The sequence below is a fragment of the Neomonachus schauinslandi genome, chromosome 8 (assembly GCF_002201575.2).
Source record: "Neomonachus schauinslandi chromosome 8, ASM220157v2, whole genome shotgun sequence".
Classification (NCBI taxonomy): domain Eukaryota; kingdom Metazoa; phylum Chordata; class Mammalia; order Carnivora; family Phocidae; genus Neomonachus; species Neomonachus schauinslandi.
Window position 1 is genome coordinate 145116162 of NC_058410.1, and position 16394 is coordinate 145132555.

Consider the following 16394-nt stretch of genomic DNA (forward strand, 5'->3'; position numbering starts at 1 on the left):
TATCATCTAAAAATTGGTCTGAGCTGTCTGTATGCTCCAGGTGTCACCCTGAGGGTATGAAATGCTTCACACAGGGCTGAGGCCACGGAATTTCAGAGGCCAAAGGGTGTCTGAAAGAATTAAAAGTATGTTGCTCTTCCTTTTTCGCAGAAGAATAAAAGGGTGGGTAGTCTGTATGGTTTCATAGGGAAAATTTGGGGGGGTGACGGGGGGTGCAGAATCTCTATCAGGAACTTCCCAGATCCAAAGAAAGTAACATTTCTGACCTGACACTTGAAAGGACAAGAAAAGCTCTGTAGTCAGAGCAATGGATGAGTGGGCTGGAGGGGTGGTGAAGGGAGAAGAGAAAGTCAGACTTCTCCTTGGCTCCAAATCACAATGTAAGTCTGAGTCTTTGGGAAGATATGTGAAAGGGAAATTGTTTTGACTTGTTAAAACAGTAAAGAAGACTTTATTTAATGGCAATGGGGGAACAAGACTGAACTCACCTCTGAAGACAGCAGGGACACGTGGGGACTTACAGCCAACAGGCAGAGTGAGGGGAGTGGACAGAACACCACTAAGATGACGTATCAAGGGCAGAAGATACACTGACTTAGCAGGATTCTTGGTAAAGGCTGGCCAAGGTCCAGGCCTGGTCGAGAAGGGGGATCAGAGGAGCCTGAGCAAAGTCTGGTCGAGGAGGAAGTCTGCCTGAAAATACTCCTTGAATTTGGACCCATATGGAAATGACAGAAGTCAGAGACCGAGGACACTGAAAGCCAAGGGGGTGGCCCAATTGTCCATGTCAACCCTGGGGTCCTAGGAACACCTGCTGGCCGAGCGGGGGACACAGTGTGGCCGAGGCTGAGCAGAGACACCAGTAACCACGGAGAGTACAGCAGACATTCCCTTCATTCATCCTGTGTCACAATATCAATGTTTTCTGCACACCCTCCATTCCCCAGGGCAGGGGTCTCCAAATGTTAGCATGTCCTGGCACCACCGGGAAGGCTTTTTAAACCAGAGATTGCTGTTCTCGCCCGCAGAGCTGCTGATTCAGTGAGTCTGGGAGGGATCTAAAAACTGCATTTCTAACAAGTTTTCAGGTGATGCTGTTGCTTGGGGTCAGGGGACATCACTTCGAGAATTAATTCCCTATCGACAGAGGATGAGAAAGGGAAAATGTGAGCGAGTGAGGACCTTTATGGGGGACTCATCTGAGTAATAAATTGTTTGTGGAGGGTAATAGGGAGTCGCCAGGGCCTTATGCAGGTTTGCGTTAGTGGGGTGGTGCCCCTCCCGCCCCGCCCGTGCTGAGTGTTGGCTGCTAGGGGCTCACAGCTGCCCTTCTTTGGAGAATCTCCTTCAGCCCAAGGAGCAACCTCCTCTGGGAGGTTGTGTCCCTGGGGCCCGTGGGTGATCTCATAGCCAGTAAGTGACTGACCGGAGTTACAAGAGGCCATCCCTCTTCCTTCAAGATGGAATAGGGGGTAGTGTGATTTATCCTGAAGCTAATCTCTAGCAGAAATCTCACATTGTCTTCTTTGTTCCTCTGCCCCATCCTGCTTCACTGATTCCCTCTTCTGAAACTGCTCGGGAAATGTGTGTGCCTGGATCCTAGTCTTGGCTTCTGTCTTCTGGGAACAGAAGCCAAGTTGAGGAGGATTTCTGAGACCACAGGATAACATCTGACGTTCCCCGCGATGGACTTCGGCCCTCTCTTCCTCAGATTTGGGGACTCCAGCGTCCAGAATGAACACGGGCACGCCTGAAGCCCAGAAACTACCAGTGTTCATGCGGTCCTCAGGGAAGACGTGGCGTCTACGCAGTAACAGCCACAAGGGAGACTGTTGGGGGTCTCGCCTCCAGGAGTGAGCTGCTTCGCAACTCTGGGAGCAGGCTGTTAGCGAGGGTCTGAGTCCCGGCTCTCTGGGCTTTAGAAGCCCCCGTCCTCCCCAGGGACCCTCCTCAAAGGTTTTGTGACCAGCAGAGCAGTTGTCATTTTAGACCCCTGTTAGGTGGTTTATGGGGTGGATTTAGGTGAAAACACTGGTTTTGGAATCAGTTAGCTCAAGTTTATCTAACTGGCATGATAGTTTGTGGGAACCTCTGGTTCGAGGAAGAAATTCGGCAGGAGTAATAATGCCAGTGAGGTCATGGTGATCCCAGTGACGGAATAGGAAGGTTCTCACTACGGTGATGGACCGGAGCTCCCAAGACAGCCCTAGGCAGTCTGCCCGCTTCCAGAAGGTTCTGTGTGTGGCTTTCCTTGGAGACCAAGGGCTGTTATAGGGGTTGGTGAGGAGGGGAGAAGTGGGAACCTTTATCTGCGGATCCTCCCTTTATGAAGACTTCAACATTCTCCTCATTATCATCATCGTGGGCAACATTCTGATCAGGCCTGCAGCCTCCACACCTGCCCCCCGGCTACACTCACCTCCCTGAGCAAAGGAGTTTGTTTCCCACTTCTCTGGTCTTGGCTCTCCCCGGAGCGACCTTGGTTTTCTGTTCAGGGTCAGCCCCTGGCGGGCATCAGGAGGAGGGAACCTGGATCTCTCAGAGCGGCTACAGGATGGAGCCTCTGGCGGGTGCTCAGCAGAATGCCCTCCGGTGGAAGCCGAGCCCCCCTCCTTCATTACTTCAGGACTTTTCCATGGGGCAGGGGACGCTGCTCCCCTGGAGGATCCACTTTCGTACAGCAAATGCAGTTCTCTGGGTTGGGCTGAACCCACACACCGTGCACCCCCATCCTCCTCCACCCACCACCTGGACCCTGACGCTTCTGATCTGAAAACAGTAACGGATTTGGACCCCTTCTGAGGACTGCTAAGGTCCCGGGGGTTCTCAAGAACACCAGAGACCCAGAAGAAACTCAGCAATGAGACCCATTTCTCCACACCACCGCAAGCTGGCTCCGGGGTCCCCTCACTGCCTCACGACTCTGCTGGTGCCTACCGAGCCCCATGGAAGTCTCCCATCCTGGGCAGATGGCCACAGACTGCCACTTTCTTTCCTTACTAGCTTCTCAATGCAAGAAGATAAAATTTTCCATGTGTGTCTACCACCTCTGAATTTTACAAGCAGCCCATTCCTGGAGCTGAGACCCCAGGTCTCCCTCGTGGCTGTTACTGCATAGACGCTGTGTCTTCCCTGAGGACCGCATGAACGCTGGTGGTCCCAGAGCTTCCGGAGTGCCTGTGTTCATTCTGGAAGCTGGAGTCGCTTTCCTTGTCACCCCTGGTTTTCATGTTCCTGAATAAAGTTTAAGTCCGGGATCATTCTGTTCTGTACACAACAGGATTACAGGGTCTCACGTTACCACAGATACTTAAATTCCACTTTTCAAGTGCAAAATAATATTTTAAAGTACAAAGAATTTAAAGTGCAAAAAATATTTGAAATACGTTCAAAGTAATTTTTGAAGGGGAAAAGAAAAACAGCTATTTCATTTCACTTCCTCGTACCAGCTTCTCTTAGTTTCCGATATTCTGAAATCTATCCTCACATAAAAGACTGAACTCTGATGATAAAACAGCCTTTACACAGGGCTTCCCAGCACGTTCTCTACTCCTCGGATTAGGAGGAGGTTTTGGTATACTTTTCTCCTGTTTTTATGTGTTTTTAGATTTTTAACAATGAGCAGGAATTTTATAGGCAGAAGAACGTCTGTGTCTTTGTTGTTTCGAGAAAGCAAGGCTACCTCGCGGGTGGGTCCCCAGGAGACCGGAACGGGAGGGGGGCGGCGGGCTCTAGGAGGCCCGTGTCCACCCCTCACAGCGGTCCACAGCGGCCAGCCCCACCTGGTGTCTGGGTGGGCGTTTGAGGAGCTAGGTGAGGGATCGGAGGAAGCGGGGACCAAGTGAGAGAGGAAGACGTCCCAGACATAATATGGGGGTGGGAAAACACCGAGGGAAGCCCACTGCTGCAGAATTCTCTTTATTTGAGACAGTGATAAGGAGTTTGAAGGTGGGGCAGCTCAGGGTGAGGGGAAAGCCCATCCTTCAGAATGAAGGGACATCCCTGCCCAGGTGCCGTGGCCTGAATGCACAAGGGACAGGCACCAAGGAAGGCTCTGGTAGGGTCCAACCCAGAGGGGTTTTGGGACCCACCATCATGGAGATGCCCCTCCTTTCATGTGAGGCCAGCCTTCAGAGATCCTGTAAGAAAGAGAACTACAGGGCGTCAGGGGGAGCGAAGATTGCATTTGGGAGAGGAAGAGCTTAACAACGCAGGTTTATCTTGGAAGAGAGAAAGGCTACAAAGGGGATCTTGAGAGTCGTCCAGTTTCTGCTGCTTCAAACCTTCAGGATGGAGAAAGGACAGATGTCAGAACTTCTGGGCATTGCCTTTTTAGGGACATTGGGTCGTCTGAACCATTTACCCTGAAATATGTATCTCCTTTGGGATGGAGTGGAAAAAACTTGAAATTTTGGGAGCAGAGAGTTGGGGACAAAGGTGTTCTTTCCCTTGTTTTCAAACACACTCATGAACGTATGAACACCAGTGCACACACACACTTGGGTGATACAGGATGGTTTGGTTATAGGGACACTGGGTGGGAAGGAACGTGGAGCAAAGATGGATCCAGTGTTAAGCATGTTCTTTAGGTGGGAGGCAGGCAGCCACTTCTGACGGTCTCTGGCCCTTTCTACTCGGTTTTGAACTGTTTCAGGTACTCCAGGATGTCTGACTTGACCGTGCTGACGGGAGCCTTATGGAACCAGCGCATGACAGAGACTCCATCAGGCCCCACCAGGAACTTCTCAAAGTTCCAGCGGATGTCATGGACCTTCATGGGCTCCCAGAAGAGTTGGCTTGCTGAGCCCAAAAGATCAGAGGTTGGAGGGCAGGAGTTCTGGAGCAGAGATAGGAAAAATAGTAAGTTTTTTTTCCTGCTTCTGTGTGATCCAGTTTTATCCCCAACCCTAGAAGAGTCTACTCACCATCCTGCGTCTCAACATATTAACTACCTGACATGCTCCCAATGAAACACAGATATTTCAATGCAACATCACCAACATAGCAACTAGCAATCAACCAAGAGCTAGAGAGTATGACAGTAAACAGAAAATATTCCTCCCTTCCCTGTCTGCCCCTCCCAGGATTATATCATGGTGCGTCAGTAAAATACTATCTTCTGTTTTCTTTGATAAGTCATATCATTCTGTAGCTTCGGTTTTCTTAGCTGAAAAAAAAAAATGGTTTGGTTTAGAGTAGTCGTTCCCGGAGTTGGGCTTCATAGTCTGGTAAAAGTTCAATAACTGTTTTTTGGAGATTAATGTAAAATAACCAACATTTATTTTGACAATAAGAAAAATCAAAAGTCAACTATAACTGTAAATTTAAAAATTAACAGATTTTTAAGTATTAGGTTGAAGAAAATAAAATCGATCGTATCACCATTTTTGGTACCACACAAATGGTAATTTGTATGATTTAACCAAATATTAATTTAGTATCCGAATAAATGATGGCCTTTTATATTCAATAAATTGGGCTTTGCAAAAAACTCCCCACATTGTGGGGGTTTTTTTCAGTTTGCCATGATGGATGAAAATTCCAACAAGGACCAGACTCGTTTGGCAGGCCAGCATTGGGAACCAGTGGCCTAAGAAGACTTCGGGTGGTTCTGTGGTCTTCCGTGGTTCTAACACTCAGTGGCTCCCCGGTCAATTACCACACGGCACTCTCCATTCTGTACTCCATGTCTGTCTCCCCGATTGCATAGGGGTCCCCCAGGGAGGGGCTGGGCCCCCTAGTAGGTTTGGGCTCCCGGGGTGGCACAGCTTCTCGCACCTACGAGAGATTCTGTGACTGACGGTCGAATGAACCAATCATTGCCGTTCAGTGGGGGGTCGGTCCCCGTCGCAGCTGCCACGCTCGGTTCTCTGTACCTGAAGCTCACGGCTCACGACGGATCTTGCCATGATTCCTGAACTTATCCGAGCATTTCTTTCCAAGGAGTCCAACCTCAATCCTAGAAATGAGCCCCATGCTTTCAGGGGAATCTCTACCTACCTGACCAATTCAAGGCAGGTGGGTGGTCACTCACCTTCAGGAAGGTAAAGACCTTCTGTTCTTTTTCTCCATTCACATCCCCTTTCTCAAAGAGCTGAAAATTGGGGACAAAGCCACCACCTGGACGCACATACCTGCAATGAACCAGAGTGTTCCCAAGAGGGTCCAGGTTAGGACAGGAGTTTGGTAACGGCCACCACAACTCCACAAAAGGAAGTTAGAGATAAAGAGGGAGAGACGGTAGACAGGGAAGGTGAGGAAAGAAAGGTGTCTGGGGGTCAGGACTTCATGCTTTAGGGAGCCAGCAGGCTGGCAGGCCGTATTTGAAGGTCAAGATTCCCGGTTCATTTCTATTTCCCACAGCCCCTCCTCTGCCCTGCACCGCTTTTCCCGTCCATATTCCCCTGGTGTCACCATCAAGACCTCGAGGCGGAGTGCACGCTTGGGCATCGCCAGCCACGCAAGGTTGCATGCGAAGCTTCACAATGATGTTCCTGAACCCAATGATCCACCACCCGCCCCGGAAGCTTCCAGAAGAAGAGGCCTCCAGGCAGAAGGAGGAAGGGAAGTCCTGACAGCGCCTATGCAGGGTCCCGGGCCGGCACTCACTTGAGCCCAGAAAGGATCTCTGAGTTCTGCCCTGCTTCTTGTTTTCCAAACTGGTTGCAGGGAAAGCCCAGCATGACGACACCAGAAGGCTTCAGCTCGTCCTGCAATGCATTCAGTTCTGCGGGGAGACAATGAGCAGCGTGGGCGGCCCGGCCTGGAGCAGCGGGGACCTCGGCACGTGTCCATTTACCACACGCAAAGTGAGGACTGTAAGGGGAAGGTTCGAGATTACAGAGCGCAAAGCCAGAACACAGGTTGCCAGAAACACACCCAGATAGCTGCCACCTTTCTCGTGTGGCGGTTCCCCACGTGGCCCCACTGCGCCATCCAGGAGGGCGCCCCTCGGGAGCACAGACGGGTTAGCCCGTGGGTGGGGCAGGAGGCCTGCTGGATTCTGAAGGGAATTAGCAGTGAAATGCCGGGCCAGCTTCCGTAGTGGGGATCGACTGGCTGACCAAACATCCTTCAGAAGAAGGCAAACAAAACGGACCTACCCCCTGCCCCTCTGTGGCCCACGATGACACACCTGACACCCCAGTCATCCTCCCAGGAGCCCGGTTGGTCCCCTCACCGGGGCGCTGTGCAGGGAAGCCGAAGTCTGAGCCCGGCTCCAGAGCATTCTCTACCCTCTCGTCAACTGTAGTGACCTAACTGATGCTATCTCCCTGGGACACTCGCTGGGATTCCAGGCTACAAACTCCAAACTGCTTCTCGCCGGTGCCGGGAGGGCTTCCAACCTGTTTGTCCAGGCCTGCACCGTGGTTCCACCATCAGCCACCCTCAGTCCCCACTGATTCAGTCCCAGTGCCCGCCGGCCCCACCCAGACTCCGCTCCACCTGCTGCCGGCTCCTCGAAAGCCCTCGGCTTAAACGACAGCGCCCTCCTGTCCTTGTAGGTTTCTTCAGTTACCACCCATGCTCGCCTTCCTCTTTCACCACCAAGAATGCGTCCTTCCTAGGGCAGAAACGCTCAGCAGACCCTGCTTCTAGTCCTTCTGCAAAGGCCTTCAACTCTCAATTTCCGCGTCTGGAGTAAAATCTGAATGAGACACTTTTTAAAATTCTCATGTTCTAGTTTAGTAAGTTACGTCACAGCAACAGAGAGGAAAACTGTGGCTTCAAATAAATGAGGAAACTCATCACGTATGGATAGAGAAGAATATCTGAGATACTGTATTATGTGAAAAAGCAAGGTGCAGAATCAGTTGTGTGTGTACTTGCGTGTATGAGAGAGAGATTTGCTTGCCTGTACATTAAAGATTTGTGAAAATATACACCAAAAACTGATAACCCCGGTTACCCAAACAAAAGAAACGTGGAAGTTCTCACTCTTTTTTTTTTTTTTTAACATGGAGCCCAACACAGGGTTCAAGCCCAACTTGCACTCACAAACCTGAGATCAAGACCTGAGCTAAAGGCAGATGCTTAACCATGTGAGCCACCCAGGTGCCCCTCAAATTTAACTTTTTGAAGGGAGGGAAGCCCCTACTTGCTAAATGATACTAAACTGTTGTTTAGGCTCTTACAATTAGATTCTGAGATTTTATATAAATTAAATAAAGATTTAGTCTGTAGCTTTTCAGGTTCTCCCTAGGGTTGATTATACATAAAAATAATAAATACAAAGTGACACCAAAATTCTTTTAAATGTCACATCTTCCTATAATCTGCACTTCTGAAAGTATTTTTTTATGAACAATTTCACCATTAAATTTAAAAAGTCTTTAGGTTCTCTCGGTGAATGTGAACCATTTGTTTTTTGTTGTTCTTTGAAGGAGGGGCTATTTCTTTTTTAAGATTTTATTTATTTGACAGAGAGAGACAAAGCGAGAGAGGGAACACAAGCAGGGGGAGTGGGAGAGGGAGAAGCAGGAGAGGGAGAAGCAGGCTTCCCGCGGAGCAGGGAGCCCAATGCAGGGCTGGATCCCAGGACCCTGGGATCATGACCTGAGCCGAAGGCAGACGCTTAATCAACTGAGCCACCCAGGCGCCCCAGGAGGGGCTATTTCAATATAACTTTTCCCTAAATCAAGCAGCCCCCTCTGTATTAGTCCTTTTAGGCTGCTATAACAAATACGATAGACCAGGGGGCTTGTGAACAATAAGAACTTATTTCTCACAGTTCTGGAAGTCCAAGATCATGGTGTTAATATGGTGGGGTTCTAGCAAAGACCCTCTGCTAGGTTGCAGACTTCAGGGTTCTCACTGTGTCCTCCCATGGTGCAAGGGCTGGGGGGTTTTATGCAGTCTCTTTTTATAAAAGCACTAATCCCACTCATGGAGGCTCCACCCTCATGACCTCAACATCTCCTGAAGGCCCCACCTCCTGTTACCATCATATTGGGCACTGGGATTTCAACATATGAATTTTGGGGGGACACAAACATTCAGACCATGGCATCTGTTGACTGTTCATTTTTTTTTTCTTTTTAGAGAGACAGTGTGAGCGGGATGGGGAGGGGCAGAGGGAGAGAGAGAATCTTAATCAGGCTTCGCACTGGCTCAATCTCATGATCCTGAGATCAAAACCTGAGCCGAAATCAAGTTGCTTAACCGACTAAGCCACCCAGGAGCCCTTGAATGTTAATTTAAAAATATCAAAATTTAGTGAGCCATGTATCTTAGAGGTAAGATTGCAATATACTTAAATTTAAGTGGTGTTAAAAAAAGAAAATTCTTGAATTTCTTATCACTGAAATCCCATTAAGACAAATGGATGGGAAAAAAAGACAAATTGATGGAACTTTATATTTTTGATCAGTTGAATAGATACCAATGTCAACATGTGGAAAATTTTCTTAAAAACTGCTCACATATTATTTTGACTCATTTCTTTGTGGCATCTGGTATAATTAACCTTTTGCATTAATCTTGAAAAAAGCAGAAAAATTAAGTCTGTGCCATGTCAGAAACTGCATTTATCTCTATTACAATCCATCTGAAACTTTAAATAACCTTTTCTGGATCAACATGGAAATCAAATTCTTCCCCATGAGTGCACAAAGAAAATCCACCTCAGTCATCTAGAAGAAGGTCGGGCCACATTTGGAGATGGAGCATCTTTCCAAATAGCCATCACACTAAAGATTACCCACAAGAAAGCTACATTTCCCTCTTTTCTGTCACCGGGCGGGGGGGGGGCGGAGCTGTGGAATCCAAGAGCGTTTTCCAAAAGATCCAAAATCTGTCCTCTCTGCTGTTGTTCCCAGAAGTCGCCAATGAGAAGGATAAAGGCAGCCCCTTGAAAGCTAGACTCTGGCCTGGGGTCATAGCTAGGGCTTTGTGTTCTCCTGTTAAACAATTTCACAGGGGCACCTGGGTGGCTGTCAGTTAAGCGCCTTGCCTTCGGCTCAGGTCATGATCCTGAGCCATGATCCCACCATGATCCCAGGGTCCTGGGATGGAGCCCTACATCGGGCCCCTTGCTTAGCAGGAAGCCTGCTTCTCCCTCTCCCTCTGCCACTCCCCCCTGCTTGTGCTCGCGCTTTCTCTCTCTGACAAATAAATAAAATCTTAAAAAAAAAACAACCAATTTCACAGGACATCAGTATCACACAACATCATGGTCACAGTGATTATGATAAGTCAAGACAAAAACAAGACCACTCCATAATCATATTTTAACACAGACAAAACATGAACCTTGTCCAAATTGCAAAAATGGCCAAGCATCTCTCTATTCTTGACAATGTAAGTGACTTCTGCTTCTTTACCAGCTACAGTTTTAGCGCTTTATTCCTACGACCTTGTAGATATGATTTATTAAGACATATCTGAATCACAGTCACAGAATTCTCCCCATTTCCTCATTTCCTGACAGCATCTAATTCAGTGCAAAGCTTCAATTCCTCGAATCCTTCCCCAAAGCACCTAACACAAGCCCAGATTCTCAGATAAGTTCTTTCTAGCACTTTTTTTTTTTAAAGATTTTATTTATTTTATTTGACAGAGAGAACGAGAGAGAGAGCACATGAGGGGGGGAGGGTCAGAGGGAGAAGCAGACTCCCCGCCGAGCAGGGAGCCCGATGCGGGACTCGATCCCGGGACTCCAGGATCATGACCCGAGCCGAAGGCAGTCGCTTAACCCACTGAGCCACCCAGGCGCCCAATGAAACTTTATTTATTTATTATTTTTTTATAAAGATTTTATTTATTAGACAGAGAATGAGAGAGAGAGAGCACATGAGAGGGGGGAGGGTCAGAGGGAGAAGCAGACTCCCCGCCGAGCAGGGAGCCCGATGCGGGACTCGATCCAGGGACTCGATCCAGGGACTCCAGGATCACGACCTGAGCGGAAGGCAGCCGCCTAACCAACTGAGCCACCCAGGCGCCCTCTAGCACTTTCTTTTTTCTTTTTTTTTTTTTTTTATTAAAGATTTTATTTATTTATTTGACAGAGAGAAACACAGCGAGAGAGGGAACACAAGCAGGGGGAATGGGAGAAGGAGAAGCAGGCTTCCCGCCGAGCAGGGAGCCCGATGCGGGGCTCGATCCCAGGACCCTGAGATCATGACCTGAGCCGAAGGCAGACGCTTAACGACTGAGCCACCCAGGCGCCCCTCTAGCACTTTCTTAATGAGAAGCCCCGTGGTTCCCTACAGTACACGTTCTCCCTTAGGGCATCGAGCCACAAACCCCACTTGTTCAGTGATAGGTACGGTCCTGGTGGTCTTTGATTAAATCTTTGGGAGAATCTTATTTCTCAAATCTGGAGATAATTCTCTTGGCCTCCTAAGGAGTGGAGCTGTGACAGGATTTAGGGGGACAGACTCCCATGATCACCTATCCCCCCTCACTCCGCTCCTCCCAATAATAAATTAGGACAACCTCCGGAATTAGAATATGGCCATCTGACAAAGCTAGTTCCAGAGGAACTGAAACCTGAGCTCTTACCAGGATACTGAGCTGTCAGGCCTCAGTAGGTGGCCACGTTGGCAAAGAGGACGTGCTTGCCCGCACACCGCTTGAACTGAATGTACTCCTCTTCATTGAGGGTGAGGGCTCCGTACTCATAGATGGTGCCCGTCACCCCTTTGTAGCAATCCATCTGGAATGTAACAAAACCACAATGATGTGATAATAAGATAAACAATAACCCCCAGCATGCGTGGACTTTTGCAAAGCGCTCAGAGATCTTTCATGTAACACCTCGAAATTCTAAGAACCAAAGAGACTTTTTCCAGTAATATTTTTAGTTGTGGCGAGGCCACCACTAGAATGTGTGTCTTGTAAGTTAAAATCCTATCTGTGTGGGGCGCCTGGCTGGCTCAGTCAGTAGGGCGTGCGACTCTTGATCTCGGGGTTGTGAGTACGAGCCCTATGTTGGGTGTAGAGATTACTTAAAAAATAAAATCTTTAAAAAAAAAAGCCTGGGGGGTGGGCAGGACAAGCACTTTGTGATGATCCCAGCTTTGGTCTCTCAATGGATATCGCCCCGTAAACTGGGATGTAGAATCCCAAGAAAACTGTAGACAGGAAGGGCTGGACCTTTCCGACTCCGAGGTCAGTTCTGCTCCAGTTTGAAGGGATCTGATACTCAAAAATGCAACCTTTTATTCACAAGATGGCTTTCTATGGCTGGAATTGCCCCCCAAGCAGGCAGCAGTGGCGGACATAGACCTGGACGCCCCCCATAGGGTGCCTTGTTTTTATTTCAGAGAGGGGAGATGGTCTTACAAATGCTGGTCTTTGAGCATCATCTTACACGTCCCAGGGACCCAAAAACAGAGCACTCAGAGCAGTTTGAAGACCTGAACAAGTGTCACCAAGGCATATTAGAAATGCAAGTTCCTGAGACACGTCTCCAAAGAAGACATCCAGATGGCCAACAGACACATGAAAAGATGCTCCACATCATCAGGGAAATACAAATGAAAACCACAATGAGATACCACCTCACACCAGTCAGAATGGCTAAAATTAACGTCAGGAAATGACAGATGCTGGCGGGGATTCGGAGAAAGGGGATCCCTCCTACACTGTTGGTGGGAATGCAAGCTGGTGCAGCCGCTCTGGAAAACAGTATGGAGGTTCCTCAAAAAGTTGAAAATAGAGCTACCTTATGACCCAGCAATTGCACTACTGGGTATTTATCCCAAAGATACAAAAATACAGATTCAAAGGAGTACATGCATCCCAATGTTTATAGCAGCATTATCAACAACAGTCAAACTATGAGGAGAGCCCAGATGTCCATCGACAGATGACTGGATAAAGAAGATGCAATATATATACACATATATATATATATATATATATGTATGTATGTATGTACAATGGAATAGTACTCAGCCATCAAAAAGAATGAAATCTTGACATTTGCAACGACATGGATCGAACTAGAGGGTATTATGCTGAGCAAAATAAGTCAGAGAAAGACAGTTATCGTATGGTTTCACTCATGTAGAATTTCAGAAACAAAACAGTGGAACATAGGGGAAGGGAAGGAAAAAAAATAAGATAAAAACAGAGAGGAAGGCAAACCGTAAGACTCTATAGTTAAGAGAACAAACTGAGGGTTGCTGGAGGGGAGGTGGGTGGGGGATGGGCTAGATGGGGGATGGGCATTAAGGAGGGCACCTGCTGTGATGAGCTCTGGGTGTTGTATGTAAGTGACGAATCACTAAATTTTACTCCTGAAACCAATACTTCACTATATGTTAACTAACTTGAATTAAAACAAAAAAAAGAAATGCAAGTCCCTGGTTCTCCTGAGATCCGCTGAATCAGAAACTTTGTGGGTGGGGATTGGAGAAAAGGAACGAAGGCGGGGCTTTGCTTCAGCTCAGCTCCCAGTCTCCAGGCAGCGTTCCTGAGGCATACAGATTTTAACACTCCTACAGCTCCTTTAACATTTTACCCCTATAGCTTTGCTCTGGTTAGTGTAACTTCACTTTTGTAACCGTAAAACCAGCAATCCTCCAAGCACATGGCCCACTGATACACATCTTAAGGGTCTCATGACTAATGTTTTACTAGGCAGTAGTAAGTAACTTTATCCTAACAGCAGCTAGCCCCTCAAGGTCCTGGAAGCCTTGCTTCCAAATTCCTTAGACATTTATGCTATCCGTAACCACCACTAACTAAAAAGTATGTAATCAGTCACTCCTCACAGCTCCAGTGCAGCTCGTCCTGCCCACGGGTCCGGTCCCCGTGCTATAATAAAGCATCTTTTTGCACTGAAAACGTCTCAAGAAAGCTTTCTTGACTCTTCGCTCACTGCCCCACATCAGGTGGGACCCAGCACCCTGTGCTTTAACAAGCCCCCCAGATGATTCTTGTCTGGGGATCACTGCACTCAACCACGGATATTCTCCACCTTCTATGGGGGGGGGGGGGGGGAGCCAATAAAAGACATGTAACTGGTCTAAATCCACAAGTGAGGCTGAGTTTTTGAATGAATTTGTCTGGTTTTAAAGTTAAAACCTGTTGGTACCTCACGTCACCCACTGGAATCCCCACCCTGCGTCCTAAGGCAAATACATACTAACGTCTCTTACAGGGTGGCTACTGACCTCCAGGGGGGAGATTTTTTCCCCAAGGGCAACAGGCGATCTAGGGCACCACCGAAACCTAAGAGCAAGTCCTCTTACTCTGGTCCGAGCTTTGTTCTCCCCCACTACCCCCCCACCCCACCCCACCTCCCCTAAAATTAAAATTGGCCAACAGCTACCCTGGCCTTCTGGGTTTTATTATCCCCCGGGGGAGGGGGGGAAGCCCCTCTTCGCTGACCCTGACCCTCCCCAGAGTACATTCCAGCATCAGCTAGCTGCTCTCCCCCTGCCCCGGGTCTCAGCTCTCTGAGGAAGCCGGGCAGCCTCCCTCCCTCCCACTCCCCTTGCCCCTGCGTGTCCCGTTTCCCGGACTCACAAGGCTGCCCCGAGCTCAGAGCAGGGGCAGGGGCAGCGGCGGCGGCGGAGGGGCGGGCACGACAGCAGCCTCGGCCCTCCGTCCACCTGCGGCTCCACGACCGCCCGGGGACCGCGAAGGTCGGCGTAAGGGAGTCGGCTTCGCGGAGCCCCCGCCTCGGAGACGCAGCGGCCGGGCTCTGCAGAGCTCGGGAGGCGGGTCCCGGCCTTGGAGAGGACGAGGGAGGACTCCTCGCATCCCCCGAGACCAGGCCAGGCATCAGGTGCTGCAGTCCGCTGGGTCCCCAACGGGACACTCGCCTTCATCTTCTGGGTCGGCTGGGCGAGGCGGGCCAGGAACAGCGGGAAAAGCCACCAAGCCCAGAGCTGCGGGAGCATGGCTCGTGCGCCCAGGGCCAGGCGGGTCTGCGGCGCCCCGGGCGCCTCGGCCCCTTTTGAGGCCCTGGTGGGAGCGGAGCCAAGACGCGCGCTCCAATCGCAGAGCAGCGTGCACGCGCGCACACGCACGCACGCGCATGCACCTGCCCCCTCCCCACGGCCCCGCCCCTCCCCGCTGGCCCTCTCCGCAGCCCTCGCGCCCCCTCCCCCAGCCGCGCCGCGCCGCCTCCCCTCCCCCAGCCCGCGTGCGCTCGGGAGGAGACCTGCACGTGTCCCAGCGGGTGGCGGTGGCGGTGGAGGCCTCTCTCCTTGGAACCAGAAGGGCTGTGTCCACCCTCCCCAAGGGGCCCGCGCCTCCTAGGGGCTCGCTCCGCACCCACGGAATCAGAATCAGACCCTCCCCCCGATGTATATGCACAGTAAAGTTTGAGAATCGTGGTCCCGGATGACGTTTACCCCCCGTCCCGTCTCTCAAGCTTCCGTCACTGCGTCACAGCACACGGTCTCCTAACGGTGAAGCCCGGCCGCGGGGCCAGAGTGTGTCACGCGCTCTGCCCGGCCACCCGTTCCCTGGCCAGGAGCTTGCTGGCGGGGTCCCGCGAGGGGCACATCCGCCGAGGGGAGACACCGGGACAAAGCCCCGACCTGTGAGTCCGGCACGGCCCCGGGCTGCAGTGTCCTTCGCTGCGGTCGTCTCTGCCCCGCTCCCTCCCAAGCCCTGCGGTGAGGCCCTGGCAGCGAGCGGAAGGCGACCCCAGCCCGCTGTGAGCGGCCCCCACGGGTTTCACGGCCGGCTGGGCTGTGCTGAAGGCCCTCGTGCCCTGGGGGGATACGCCTTCCTTCGGAGCGCGAAGCCCCTCGCAGCCCGGCGCGGACAGCTTCGCGCACAGGGCGCGCTCCGCTCCTGGAACTGAAGGCGGGCTCGGGTGGAATTCTTGGGAACCCCTTGGAAGCCAAGCCTGCTGTTGGCGCAGATTTCTGAGCTCTTCCCAAAGGCCTGTAAACTGGCCTGGTCGCTGGCGCCCGATCCTGCCTTGCGCGTTCCCAGGGCGTTTGCAGAAGGCGCCCTCGGGCACAGACCTAGGCACGCTCGCTGCCAGGCTCTTTGGCCTCTCCCCGGTCTCAGTTCACAAAAAGGGCTGGAGCTGAGACTGCGAGGTGACAGAGAGACCACTGACGTCAAGACCTGTGTGTGCCACTGACTAGCTCCTTGACTCAGCCACAGTTCGTGTCTCTGGGCCTTGGTTTTCCCATCTGTAAAATCAGGCTAATGACTGGAGTCGGCCTGCTAGGGCCACTTTGAGCAGGGATCATTACTCGAAAGGACTCAGACCCGCGCAGGGCGCAGGTAAGCAACCATTCCCACGCTCGGCTTTACGCTTGAGAAAACTGAGGCCAGAGGAAAGCTCGGGGACGTAATGGTGAAATGAAAGCCAGCCCGGGTTGCTGCTGTCGATCCCTCGCTCTGCTTCGGTTCCCTGAGACCTGTACACATGCTCGTCTTGCAATCACGGGGAGACGCTTCACGACAGCTCAGCG

At 50.7% G+C, this 16394-nt stretch overlaps 1 protein-coding gene across 1 annotated transcript; it reads right to left on the minus strand.

Moving 5' to 3' along the window:
• Positions 1-4630: 4630 nt before the first annotated feature.
• Positions 4631-14855, minus strand: GPX6 (glutathione peroxidase 6). The gene is made up of 5 exons (XM_021697101.1): positions 14778-14855; positions 11503-11656; positions 6610-6727; positions 6035-6134; positions 4631-4837 (listed from the first exon to the last, which is right to left on the minus strand). The coding sequence occupies exons 1-5, from the start codon at positions 14853-14855 to the stop codon at positions 4631-4633; spliced, it is 657 nt and encodes a 218-aa protein (XP_021552776.1).
• Positions 14856-16394: the final 1539 nt, after the last annotated feature.